Here is a 13,175-nt window from a genome sequence, read left to right as displayed (position 1 = left end):
TGGCATATCGATGTACTCTAGCCAAGGCTGTGGCTGCGTCTGTAGATGGTCTGCACCTATCCAATTCTATGGAGGAGCCAGTGCTTAATGTTCAGTAGCCTGTATATTTTACTTGATTTACCTGAAGGCAACTAACCCTAGTGGCCTCGACGAGGACAGGAAGCCGGCGGCTTGTCGAAGGTCTCCTCCATTTGCTTTGACGATCTTTTCCAGGTATATATTAAAAAACACAGTTTTGGCAGGTATAACTTCGGCGGGTAGGCGGTTCCATGGGATTATAACACGGTGGGTGAAAAAGCATCTCCTGTTCTCAGTCCTACATTGTGGCTTGTTGAGCTTGAAACCGTTATATATATGGTAAAACATAATAGTTCATGCATAATGATAGCAAATTGATATTGACACCGTTATATATGGTACAATATAATAGCTCATGCATAATGGTAGGAAGTTGATAGTGAAAGTGTTTTTCAGAGCAGACACGTCAATGGTAGAGGAAGTTACAGACCTGCATCATGTGATAAAGGCAGAAGATGAAGCATAAATTCTCTTAATGGAGGATTTTAACCACGAGTCAGTACTATATTGGATGAATCTATATAACATCACAAACGAAAGGAAAGCAATTTCTTGATCACATATACATGACTCCTTTATCATACATGTGACTGAGCCCACACGTAATAGCCTTCAAGATCTATATAGTGTTACAGTTTAGTTTAGTTCATTTATTATGCACCCCATACCCATCTTGTGGGCGGTTGTGGAAAGGGTTACAGAGGCACATAATGGGCTCAGGGACTGAACCCCACAATTCATTTAGCTAAGCAAGTTACAATCTTGATGAGCTAGTTACAGAATTCAATATAAGTCGTCACATCAATAATGGGTTCGAGATCGACCTCAAGTACAGGTTCTAAATTAAGCAACTGACATATGTGGAGAGCTAGTGTCACAATTTATATGTTTGTCCTGCACACCGCCCCCCATCCAGTGCTACATGCACAAAGAAATCACATTTTTCTTATCTATAGTGCTACCAACGGAAAAGTATCATGTTTAATAATTTGTAAAATAATAGTAATATGAGTCAAGAAGCTCACAACTGTCTTTATTATTTGCTTTATTATTAACAACCTTAGGTACACAGTAGTGTATTGCTATCATATTCTAAATATACATGAATATATATTTTTTTTTTTTGAGATATATACAAGAGTTGTTACATTCTTGTACAGCCACTAGTACGCGTAGCGTTTCGGGCAAGTCCTTAATCCTATGGTCCCTGGAATACGATCCCCTGCCGCGAAGAATCGTTTTTTCATCCAAGTACACATTTTACTGTTGCGTTAAACAGAGGCTAGAGTTAAGGAATTGCGCCCAGTAAATCCTCCCCGGCCAGGATACGAACCCATGACATAGCGCTCGCGGAACGCCAGGCGAGTGTATAGATCAAGAGCTAGCTATAAGAGCCCATTTAATATTCCCATTCCCCCAGGATGCTTAGATATGTACATGGAAAAACATGAAAAGTGAGTCAAAGCACTATAGCAAACTTTGGGTATGAATATCTTTCATTCAGTGAGTTAATGAAATAGTTACACAGCTCGAAGGATATCATGCCAGTTAGTAAAAATCACTGATAACAAGGCATTCACATATATAGTTATAAAGAGTGTATGTGTCCAAGTTTAATAGAAGAGGGCATGGTTGATCAAATCCACTAACTGCACATATATTTATACTATTACTACAAGTGAATTGGTCATTTAGATATTTGATCACAAAAAACTTATACTTAACTTTCTCAGTAGTTCAGTCTGTTCAGATATTCCAGCCGTCCTGAGATTAATCGCCGATCTGTTGAATGCAATGAAACCACATTTGACAGCGGAAATACTTAGCTAAAGCGCTTTCAACCCTCCCGAGGCTTTTGTCAGTAGCAAAATTATTATCTGGAGAGCAGTAGAGACAATTATATGAGGCCAACCCATGAGAACCGGAAACCAAGAAAGAGGGGAAACAACTGATTAACGGTATAAAAGGAATTACTTATGTCAAATATAAGGGCAATCGGGAAATATTTTTTTGTCGCGTTCTGAGTAGATTAAACTCAAATAAAAATGTATGTATAATGACATCAGTGACGGGCTATTCTTTTAGAATATGAAGCCGAGTTAATTGTTATTGTTTTAGATTCAACAACTCGGAACAAAACGTTCCAAGTAGCACGGGCTATGGAGAGCCCGGAGTGGACTTACCTGCCACAGGAGCGGGGCTGTAACTGTTCTAGCCGAGTTAGCTGGAACTTACATTACAGTATATTGAATCCTACAAAGGTACATAGACTACAGCTGCTTGTATAAAGCATCTCGCAGGGAAATAATAAAGTAGCTATAGTTTACAAACATTATAGTATTAAGTATCAACCAAGAAAACTCTATTAGCTTCATAATTTTACATTTATATATGCTAACTTATATCTCTTAATTATTTAATATTACACTAAAAATAAAAATACATTAAGGTTTGCCCAAATTGTTATGCTTGAATGTATTAATGGCTTTATTAATTTAATAATACCTGGATTTGCCTGAATTTACAATTTATACTGCAATCATACTCCATGTACAGAGACAGAGAGAGAGAGAAGTGCAATATAATTACCTAATAATTACGGGATAAGAGCAATATATTTTCGTGGTGTCCCACCTTCCCTAGTCTTTTTCATATGACTTCTTGGCATTAACTATGCTTATAAACTCTATAAAAAAATATACAATTTCTAAGTAAATCTGTGACCTCTTGCTCTGGAGTTACAGGTTTTAAAAATGATCCCCTTGTCAACTATGCCGATTCTTGCTGCGATTTTGTATGCTGTGATCATTTCTCCCTTATTCTTCAATCAACTAAAATTTTTGCATGTTTAACGTCTCATGTCTTTCCTCATTTTTTTTGTGTGTGTGGGGTGCGGGGGAGGGGAATGTCACGTGCGCATGCGTCACGGGGGCTCCCCCCCCTTAAAAAAAAAGAGGGAAGAGAGTACGATGAAAAAAGAGTCAGAGAGCAAAAGGGTTAGGGGGGGTGGGGTGAAGGGGGGAGGGAGAGAAAGGGAGGCGAGTGAGAGAGGGGAAAAAGAGCCGCAGGATTGGAACCCGCTTTTGATATTGACATTGTTTCCCCCCCTCATATTATGGTATGAGATCAATCCCGTAGCAGAGAAGTCCCTAACTGCACGATTGAACATATTTTCGAGATACGACAGCGACGGACGAAGTAATTGGGTCTTTTAAAAACTCAATTGGAGAATTTGGTGCCAGTGAAGCATACGTCAGCGGCTGTCCAAGTGACCCAACCCAAATTTTGTACGTCAGGCAGGGTGGCTCGCCTAGCGTCAAGTCAGCTTTCGTACAGTAAGGACATTTCTAGCCATTTTTCTGTAGAATCCTATGTTCCACTTGTTTATTCTCCATATTAATCAGCGTGATGAATACATAAGATAGAGAAGAGCGTTTTGGTAATATATTTCCCAGATATATTGTCAAAATACGCATATATTTGTCTTTTGGCACTTTGTGTGACGTCACCAGCGTACTCAGAGGCAAAATGGCGGGTGAGAGACATTTCCCTAGAGTTCCGAAACCAGTGAGAGGATTTGGGGTGATTTTTGACAAATTTTCGCGTCCCTATGCCTGCTTGACGGTGTGTTATGTCTTGCAGATACGTTTGCGAAGTACCACTGCAACTATTGTGAAGAGGATGTTAATGGACTGAGGGTACGGTGTCTGGAGTGCGAAGACTTCGATCTTTGTTTACAGGTGAGGGTCACGTGACATGGTGTGGGGCTTGTGGCGCGGGGTTTGAAGGGTTCTGGTGGGTCACAGGTCTGCTGCTACGTCACCCTAACACCCTCAAACCCTAATCTTAACTCAGCTCTAACTTAACTCTTGGCCTAACCCAAACTTAACCCAGTCTATCTCGGTTTTTCTACAGTTAGGTTCGTTCTCGACTCGCAATCGTCAATCTTGGGTTCGAGTCCCCCTGTCTCCCTTCAGAAATGATTAGGGGGGGAAGGGGCGTTTCCCCCTAATGCACCTGTTCACCTAGTAGTTGATAGGTACGCTGGAGTTTGACAGCTTTTGTGGAGATGCATCTTGATTATCTTCATTAGGAACAATAGTTTGACATTTGGGGGGGGGAGGGATGTTGATATGAGCCTGACATATACATACCCAGGCTGCCTGTCCCCCCCCCCTCCCTTGGACAAAACAAATATGAATTGGCTCGACTTTAAACCTAGCCTATTATATTATTGTTTAACCTTGCCTAGCCTTACCTAACAAATGACAAATTGGTGTGTTCTATATATACTTTGTGTGAAATTTTTTCATCAGTAACTACTATTGGTTTACAGGTGGGTAGACTGTATCCTCGCCTAGTGTACTCCACGTCCTAGCTTCTTCATTTTGGTACCTGTCCTGGTGGATACAAGTTACATGAAACCGTTCACCAACGAATTTTAAAATGTACCTCGACTAACCTAACCCGGCCTAACCTAAGTTAATACATTCTAACCTAATGATGTATTCTGTTTGACAATCAGAGAACGAGCTTTGTCAAACTGTCAGATACATATACGATTTGACAATACCCCATCCTGGCTCTTATTCCTCTTGGGTTTAAATTGAATTCGTATTGAACGTTAGATTAGATACGAAGTGGTTATTTGACTAAGGTCATGTTAGGTTAGTTTGAGTTATCTTGAGGTTATCTTATGATTTCGGGGCTTAGCATCCCCGCGACCCGGTCCTCGACCAGGCCTTTTTGTTACACATCCCCGGGAAGCAGCCCGTAGCAGATTTCTAACTCCCAGGTATCTATTTACTGCTAGGTAACAGGGGCATCAGGGTGAAAGAAACATTTTGCCCATTTGTCTCCGCCTCTACCGGGGATCGAACCCGGAACCTCAGGACTACGAATCTGAAACACTGTCCACTCGGATGTCAGGCGCCCTCTGATTTAGGTCTGATTAAGATCAGGTTAGGTTGAATCATATTGCAAAAAGCTTCAAGTAGTGACTGATTGTTAGAGCCAAACTAAGTTATGTTGTTTGTTTATGGGAACTTATGATAGAACAAATAACATTGACTAAGGGGATGTATTTGAAGAGAAGTGCCTTTTAGATCTGTTTTAATGTACAGTATACAGTTGTATACAGTTGAGGACTTGGCAATATTCTGAATTATATGACTTGGTAATCTTTTTAATATGTATACCACGAGTAAAAATGTACAGTATTTTGCTTCATTGCAGAAAATAATTTGTTATAAATTTATAGCCTTTGGAGCATGTTATATTTTTTTGTGTAATTTATTTATGTACACTGTACCCTTCTTGAGAGTTTTTACCAAAAGATTTCAAAGGCACGTGTTGAGCTCAAGAAATGGAAAATATAAGGGGTCTCGATAGCACAGTTGGGTTCATTCTCGACTCGCAATTGAGAAATTCTGGTTCAAATCCCAGGCGGGACAGAAATTGTTGGACGCATTTCCTATCACCTAATGCACCTGTTCATCTAGCAGTTGGTAGATACCCAGGAGTTAATCAACTTGTTGTGGGGTTGCATCCTGGGTGGGGTCAGTAATTTGACCTGAGGGAAGGGAGAGGGGAAACCTTGATATAAGCCTAACGAGTATGAATACACTCTGGCTTCCTTTTCCCCATCATAATGAATTATTATTATTAATTATTATAAAATTATTAAAAATGACTTGTTTAGCCAAGTAGATTGCAGCATAAGTAATCAGCTAAGTAGATTACGATGAACTACTATAGTTGATTTATACTGTACATCAATACATTATATACAATTTTCCAACCATTTTAATACTCTTTTATACCATTCAATTTTATTTTAAACAAGTCCTGGAGAATGAACTTTATCAAGCACTCTCTGAAATATAGGCACTGTATAGTATAGCCTTGCTTTTGTTGTACAAATTGCAAAAAAATTATCCAAAACCCATATTGGGAATCATTACAGTAATTATATGGTGACCGTTTTACTATTTGGTCTCGATTTGGTAAACTATTTTGTTTGAGTTTACTTGCTACTAAAGCTAAGCCAATATATTAATAGAAGGAAATGCTTAGATTCCTGTGGAATATTAAAAAGTTTTGTCAAGGATTTCAGAATGTAATTTTTAACTTTAATATTTGTTTATAAAATTTGGCAAGGGCAGTTGTTTGGTTTGTCTAATTTATTGATTACTACAGGATATACTGTACACATTTTTTCACAAATGATAACAAATCGAAAGAAGTTTTGCTCGTTGGTTATTAATGTTAGAACACGTGTACATATTTTGATTAAACAGATACAAGGTGCTGCCATCAATACAGAGAAAGGCCAAGTTAAGCGTATCATTAATTGAAAATATTGTAACTTTTAGATGTAAGATCTAGTTATAGTATTTATAATGATGATGATCTGAAGATATGCTTGTTTTTACTTCCACCTCTACACATTAGTATTTATTCGAGAATAACCTAACAAAAAGAATACTGTACAGAACTGTATTTGTTAAATCTTTCTTGGGTTGCATATTACCTTCAGTAAAGTCTACTCAAAAATTGATATCAAAATTATATTATGATACCAAATTAGATAAAAAATTTATTGGAACATCGAAACCTTGGAGTAATTTTATATTTTTGTTTACATTGGCTGAGCTACAGGTTTATTTCAAGGAGTTGCAGAAGGTATAAGCACCCCCCCCCCCACCACAGTCTGCTTGTCCCAACCCCAGAAGAGAAGGACCCAGTGGGAGAGCTAAGAGCCTGCCTGTCTACCTATTACCTGTTGATAATTTAAATGATTAATGTTCCCACAGCTTGGTTTCTGACCAGGCCTCGTGGTTGCTGGGTTGATCAACCATGCTGTTCAATGTGACTACTCGCAGTCAACCGAACGAGTTACAGCCTGGCTCATTAGGTATTCTTTAAGGGTGCTTGTCAAGTTCTCTTCTGAACATTGCAAGAGATCGAATAGTTATATCCCATGTGATGGGAAGTGTTGAAAAATCTTGGGTCTTTGATGTTGATCACGTTTTCTCTCGGTGTGCGTATTGCACCTCTGCTTTTCAGTGGGGATATTTTACACATCCTGCCGTGCCTTATGGTCTTATGTGGTGTTATTTCTGTATGCAGATTTGGAACCATTTTTACATATTTACATTTACATATTTTCCATATGTAAATTATTATACATCACTCCTGCCTGCCCTCTTGGGAATAAAGATTTAACATTTTTAGACATTCCTAATACTAATTTAGATGTTTTATTGAGTGGATACTAAAAGTAAAAGATCTTTGCACACACTCCAGATCGGCAGTTTCTCTAGCTTCAAATGTGGCTGTTAGTGTGCAACAATATTCCATTCAAGAGAGCATTAATGTCTTAAAAGTATCATCATTGGGGTGCCATCTCTTGTTTGGAAGGTTCTTTGTTGTTCTTTGGTACACAACTTTGTTGTGTTCTTCAAAAGTAAGATCTTCCGGGATGATTACTCTTAAATCTTTTACGTTACGTTTTCTTTCAATAGTGTGGCTTGACTGTTGTATATATGGTTTCTGCTTTGATGTTTATGCATTTTCCATAGAGTGGTAATTGGAATTTATTCTTATTAAACTTGTTATTTTCTGTGGCCCATTGAAAGACTTGATTTAACATCGGATTGGAGGTTTGTGGTGTCCTCTATATTGTATTATCTACTCTCATGAAAATTCAAGTGTCTTGTGCAAAGGATGATTCAATACTATAGTTGGTATCCTCGTCTGTATCTGATATGAGGACAAAGAAAAAGTACCTAAGCAAGCACGGTACCTAGGGACCCATGGTGGATGATTCATATTTTACTTTGTTGACTACAGCATTTTGGGTTCTATTATTAGAAAGTTAGAGGTCTATCTCTCTACTTTGCCAGTAATTCCTATTGTGTATTTTGTGTACAATGACACCATGGTTACATTTGTTGAAAGCATTTGTGAAATCTGTGTACTGTATATTACACCAGCATTTTGTGTTTCGTGGCATCTAAGGCCGTGTCGTATTGGCCTAGCAATTGTGAGAGGCAAGAGCTCTGTTCTGAACCCACGTTGCCCAGGGTTATGTAGACATTGTGATTCCATGTGTTCTGTGATCTTACTTCTTGGCACTCTTTTCAAAAATTTTTATGATACGCGATGTTAGTAACTATTGGTCTAACCAGTTAGACTAGAGTTAGACTTTGTCTAACTAACCAGAGTTAGACAAAGTCTAGTTAGACTAGACTTTGGTGGGACTAAGAATTATCCCACCAAAGATAAGGTTTTGTTTATCCTATGTGCATTTCATTGCTTACAATTTTCATTTGGAATATTACTTTGAACAATATTGCAACAATGAAAGAGTGTATCCAAAATTTCTGAATACATGCAGTGATGCCAAGGAACAATGCCAGTACTGTAAACTGTTTTAATTGCTTAATTTTCTTTCTCTTTCTTGCTGCTTAATTTATAATTTTGATTTATTTAATATAAAACAGTTTAGTGACACTATAAAACAATATAAAAGACAAACAGCAAACTCCGGTGAAAAAACTATCTGCAACTTTTGCCCTGTTTCTACATTCCTCTATATTATCATGATGACTTGAACACATTGTATGGAATGTTTACCACATACTGTAGTTGAGATTTAGGATATCCCTTGTTTTTAACACATTAGAATGAAGTTCATGTAAAACTGCACATAGGTTTTCAGCTGCATAAATTTAGTTGATGAAATTCGCTTACAGTAAAGCTGATAATTTCCAAATTTTGACACATTTGGCATAGGATTACTGCTAATTGTATATCTTGTACAATACTGTACTGTATAGAATTTTTCATCAATCTCTCACACGATGAATGAGCAGTAAAAACATTTTAGTACTGAAAAGTTTTATGGGCTTGACGAATCATTTGCATGGTTAAGAATTGAAATGATGTACTTATACTGTACAGCACAGTACAGTACTGTACATTATAAATTTTTCAGTGTTTTGAAAGTTAATTGTTGAAATTAATATACTGGAGACTTAATTACAGTACTGTAATTGTAGATAGTGAACTAGTTAATATTTCGAGAATTGTAATGAGTTATAACGTTTGATTGCAGTGCTTTTCGTGTGGTGCTGAAATTGGCAAGCATAGACGAAATCACGGTTATCAATTTATGGTAAGGCAGTTTTTATTATAAATTTGTTCTTTAATTTATTTTTGTTTTAATTTTATTGTCAGCAACTGAGCTCCCTTGCTTAATAAAATTCCCCAAGTCTTCAGTTCTCGAATTAACAGCACAGTATTGCAAAAGCTGTGAGAAATGGCTGTAGGTGTAGACTCAAATATTCCGTACTTCAAAAGCTGCAGGGTTTGTGGTGTAAAACTCAACACTTCCTGTATTTAGTATTTACCAGAGGTCCTTCACCATTTACATTTACAATTTATATTTAAACTTAGATTTTTTTGTATAAATTATGTTCACATCCCATTTGCTTTAGTTGTATAATATACAATATAGGTCTTGAAAATATCAGATTTTTTTCTAGTTAGACAGAAGATATTTATATTACATTAAAATGTGCTGTATACTTAAATTGTTAAATTTGAGAATATTGTTACAGTATTATTCATTTCAAAATGTTATGATCTTGCCTCAAGAGTGGTGGTGGAAGGGATAGCCATGCACCACATGCTTAACAGTACCCTGGTTTAAACTAATAGATGAGATCATTTGCAGAGTCTCGAGTGTGTATGGTCAGGTGCTTATTGTGTGAAGCTGCTGTATTGGGTTTACTATGTTTTTGCATGATTTGATTTATTGCTACAGTATATCTCTTATTAATGCTTGTTATTTGTTATTTTATGCATCACTTTTTCACTTTAGAGAATTACACTTGCTTTATTTGATGTTTGTGTAGCACAAGGTGGGACCAGGATAATGCAGGATTTGTCTTGATATTTAAATAATATTAATTTGTTTTTCAGTAGATGTGCCATCATCACATGTCTCTCAGCCATATATCTTTTATCCTGATCTGTAGCTTGTGTAGTTTTTATGCATTTAGTTGCATTGTGCATCCTGTGTATTGTACTAATTGCATTTGATTTTATACGTAAGTACTGTATGGTACTATTATTATACTGATATCCTTGGTGGCAGAGTGCATGCTAGGTTTACGTGTGATTAGTCTATATACAGTTGACTCCCAAATTTTCATGTGCATACTTTTGCAGATGCTTAGAGTAGATTCATAACATGTTAGTTGAGGATTTTGTGTGAACAATAGAAGGCATTTTAGAATTGTATGGTAGGAAATTTTAAAATAATGTACATGCTGTAATGTTCTCTTCAGTACAAGACTCTATAAACAGCTTGTACAATACAGTATTTGACCTGATATGGCTACATAATCCAAGTCAAACTGAACAATAAAACTTTCATTATGATCTCGTTGAAATAATGCCTGATGACATTCATTAAAAGACTCGTTGGTTAAGATTTTCTATTAATATTTGTTTAACATAATTCAACTAATATTTAAAAAAAATGTGGTGTTCATAAAACAGCACTAGCGGAACCATTCACCTGAACTGTAACGGGCTTCAAACCGGGGACTCCATGCATAAGGTGGTAGCTGTATCAACTGGGTTATGAGCAGTCTTAAATTTTTTTTTTTTTTTTAAGCAGTGGAATGTTTATTTCCATGGAAGTGTGGATGGCAATTTTCACTAGCAGAACTTCTTCAGGATATATAGTATTTCTTAGAATAACAATAATGGAACCTCCTCGAAGCAAATCTTCGAGGAGGTTCCAAAGCAAATCCTGTCTCGAGGTGAAACCAAGGTATATGAACTTTTTCAAACTAGATTCATTGACATTCCACAATCACAAAACTCTGAGTTAAGTTTTTCAATAAAACTTTCTTTGAACTTGATTAAAGTTATATTTAAGAACATGTAAAAAGATTAGTTGCATCACCATGCAGACTTGTGTAGGTTTGAATGTTAATAACATTATATGGGTTTACTAGGTAGGAAGAAATTTTTTGAATAGGTTCATGGCATGCATATTATGATTTGATAGATTTGGGTGTCGACAGTACTTGATTCAAATAACTGCTACTTTCTGGGGGGAGCCCCGTCGGCTCCCCGGAGCTATCCCAGGCTGATATGCTAATGTCAGACTTTGGCATCAGTCATGTGTATGGAGTTCTTAGGCCTACCGGGGACCACGGCCAGAACCGGGCCCCCTCAGAGAGGCAAGGGGAGCAATGGCCTATAGAAGCCCCCGTGTAGTTGGAAGCATTCTATGTCTGCCATCGACCGGAACAGGCACCCAGAAAGGTAAGCGCCCCAAAACAAACCCCTATTCTGGTTAAAATTGCTACCTAATACCGAACTAGTGGATAGAACTCCCCAACCGAAAACAAGCAAATTAGTGTGACGTCACACACTGCCGCGCCGCTGTCTGCGCAGCTCCCCCCTCCCCGGGAGGGGGAAGGGGGAGCCCCAGACCCCCCGCGCCGGCTACCCACACCTCAGTTCTTGAGGCTGATGCTATGGGCGATGGTCGTGTGCTCTGGCTCCGGTGTCGCTACTGCACTGTGCTTTGAGTGTGGTGTTAGTTTTGTGGGTGCGAGAGCCAGGAGTTATCTTCAGTACTCGGGCTGCATGCGCCTAGGGCTGCCTTCCCTAGGTGCCCTGTAAGTACTGCCCTTGGGGCTTGGGGCCACCTTCCACAGGCTCCTCGGGGTCTGCCTCTGCTGGTCCGTTTTACCTTTCGGTTTTTCGGCCGCCTGTTGGGCTCTTGGGTGTTCTGTTCTCCCTTGTTACCGGCAGGTAAGAGGCAGTTTGCACTGGTAGGGGCGCAGGGTGCTGCTCAGCTTGTAATTCCCGACATCGCGGCCGGCTCTGTTCCTTGGGGTTCGCTGTCCTCTTGCGGGGTTTTGCTTTTCTTTTTGCCTGGTGGGGGGTTCTGTCATTTTATTCAGTTTGTTTTTGCCCTTCCACTGTTCTCCTCGGTGGCGCCCCCTGCTAGGTCCCCGTGAGTGTACACGTCCCTGGGGTTCAGCTTTAGAAGTTTGCTTGGTAGTTTTGGGCGCCGGTTTGCAGCACCCTGCCTGGGACTACCTGAGCGCGAGTCCTCTTAAAGTAAACGCTCAGGACCCTGGGAATCCCCTAGGGGGCGCGTGGGTCCGATGGATGTGACCCCGGAGTCCCCACTCGCTGTGTGCGAGTTTGAGGGTTGCTCGGTCCCCTTGTCTCAGGGTGACCCTCATTGTTTTTGCCTCTGCCACGCTGCCTGTTGGGTCGGTGATACTTTCGACCCTGAGTCCTGTGAGTGTTGCTGCTTGCTTGTGACTCAATTTACCCAATCCTCTGATGATTCTATTCGGGTACAGGCGGCACGTGCGTTGCAGTCTAGGTTTCGTCTGTTGCAACGCGCTCGGTTGGTTGCTTCCCCGGATGCCCCGGGGCTGCCCCGCTTTGCTTTTCGAGACCCGGACTTGGGGGTGGGGGTCGTTTCGATCCTGGTTCAGTCCGCACCTCCTCGTCCTTCCCCTTCTGTTCGTTCTGGTCCCCCGCCCCTGCTTCCGGCCCCGAAGCGTCTGAGGGTTTCGGGGTCCGTGCAGGGGTTACTTGATCTCGAGACTCGGGCAGCTTCGGGGGTTGCCCCTTCCGGGGGGGCGGCAGAGGCATTCGAGTCTTGTCTCCCGGCCGAAGCTTCAGGGTCTGACCAGTGGGCCCCCCTTCCTCCAGCTTTTCCGGCTGCTCCGTCCTTGTCTTGTGGGGTCGGGGCTTGGGGAGAGGACTCGGCCTCGGGTCCTGTGGTGACGGACCTCGAGGCTGGGGAGGGGCTGACTTGGGGGCCTTGGGCCCCGCTGGACCCCGCCTGGGTTTTTCTTCCCACTGAGCGGGGGCTTATTGTTACAAGGAGTGGGGTTTTCTTTCCCCCCCTCTGCGTACGAGTTGGATTTGGTGTCGGCCCCTCCCCGGGTACGGTTCCGTGTTCCCCCAGGTACGTCGGTTCCGTCCTTCCGGAGGTTTTCGGCTTATCGCATCCAACCTGGTGTGGTGCGAGCGGCCTTTGC

At 40.3% G+C, this 13,175-nt stretch overlaps 1 protein-coding gene across 12 annotated transcripts in view; it reads left to right on the top strand.

Annotated features, from left to right (window-relative positions):
- Positions 1-3,505: 3,505 nt before the first annotated feature.
- LOC123755320 (transcriptional adapter 2-beta) overlaps positions 3,506-13,175 on the top strand; it is a 74,535-nt gene continuing 64,865 nt past the window's right edge. For 3 of the 12 annotated variants that reach the window (XR_006772500.2, XM_045737835.2, XM_045737830.2), the window contains exons 1-3: positions 3,507-3,613; positions 3,721-3,818; positions 9,200-9,259. Coding sequence is in view for 6 of the 12 variants with exons in the window: in XM_045737835.2 (XP_045593791.1) it covers positions 3,607-3,613; positions 3,721-3,818; positions 9,200-9,259 (165 nt within the window). In the remaining 6 variants the exon portion in view is untranslated. Of the gene's footprint in view, positions 3,614-3,720; positions 3,819-9,199; positions 9,260-13,175 lie in introns of all 12 variants that reach the window. The other 9 variants (XR_011229211.1, XR_006772499.2, XR_006772498.2 and 6 more) reach the window with 6 other exon arrangements.

This window comes from Procambarus clarkii, chromosome 20 (genome assembly GCF_040958095.1).
Source record: "Procambarus clarkii isolate CNS0578487 chromosome 20, FALCON_Pclarkii_2.0, whole genome shotgun sequence".
NCBI classification, from domain to species: Eukaryota; Metazoa; Arthropoda; class Malacostraca; order Decapoda; family Cambaridae; genus Procambarus; species Procambarus clarkii.
This window is presented reverse-complemented; position numbering and strand designations above follow the sequence as displayed.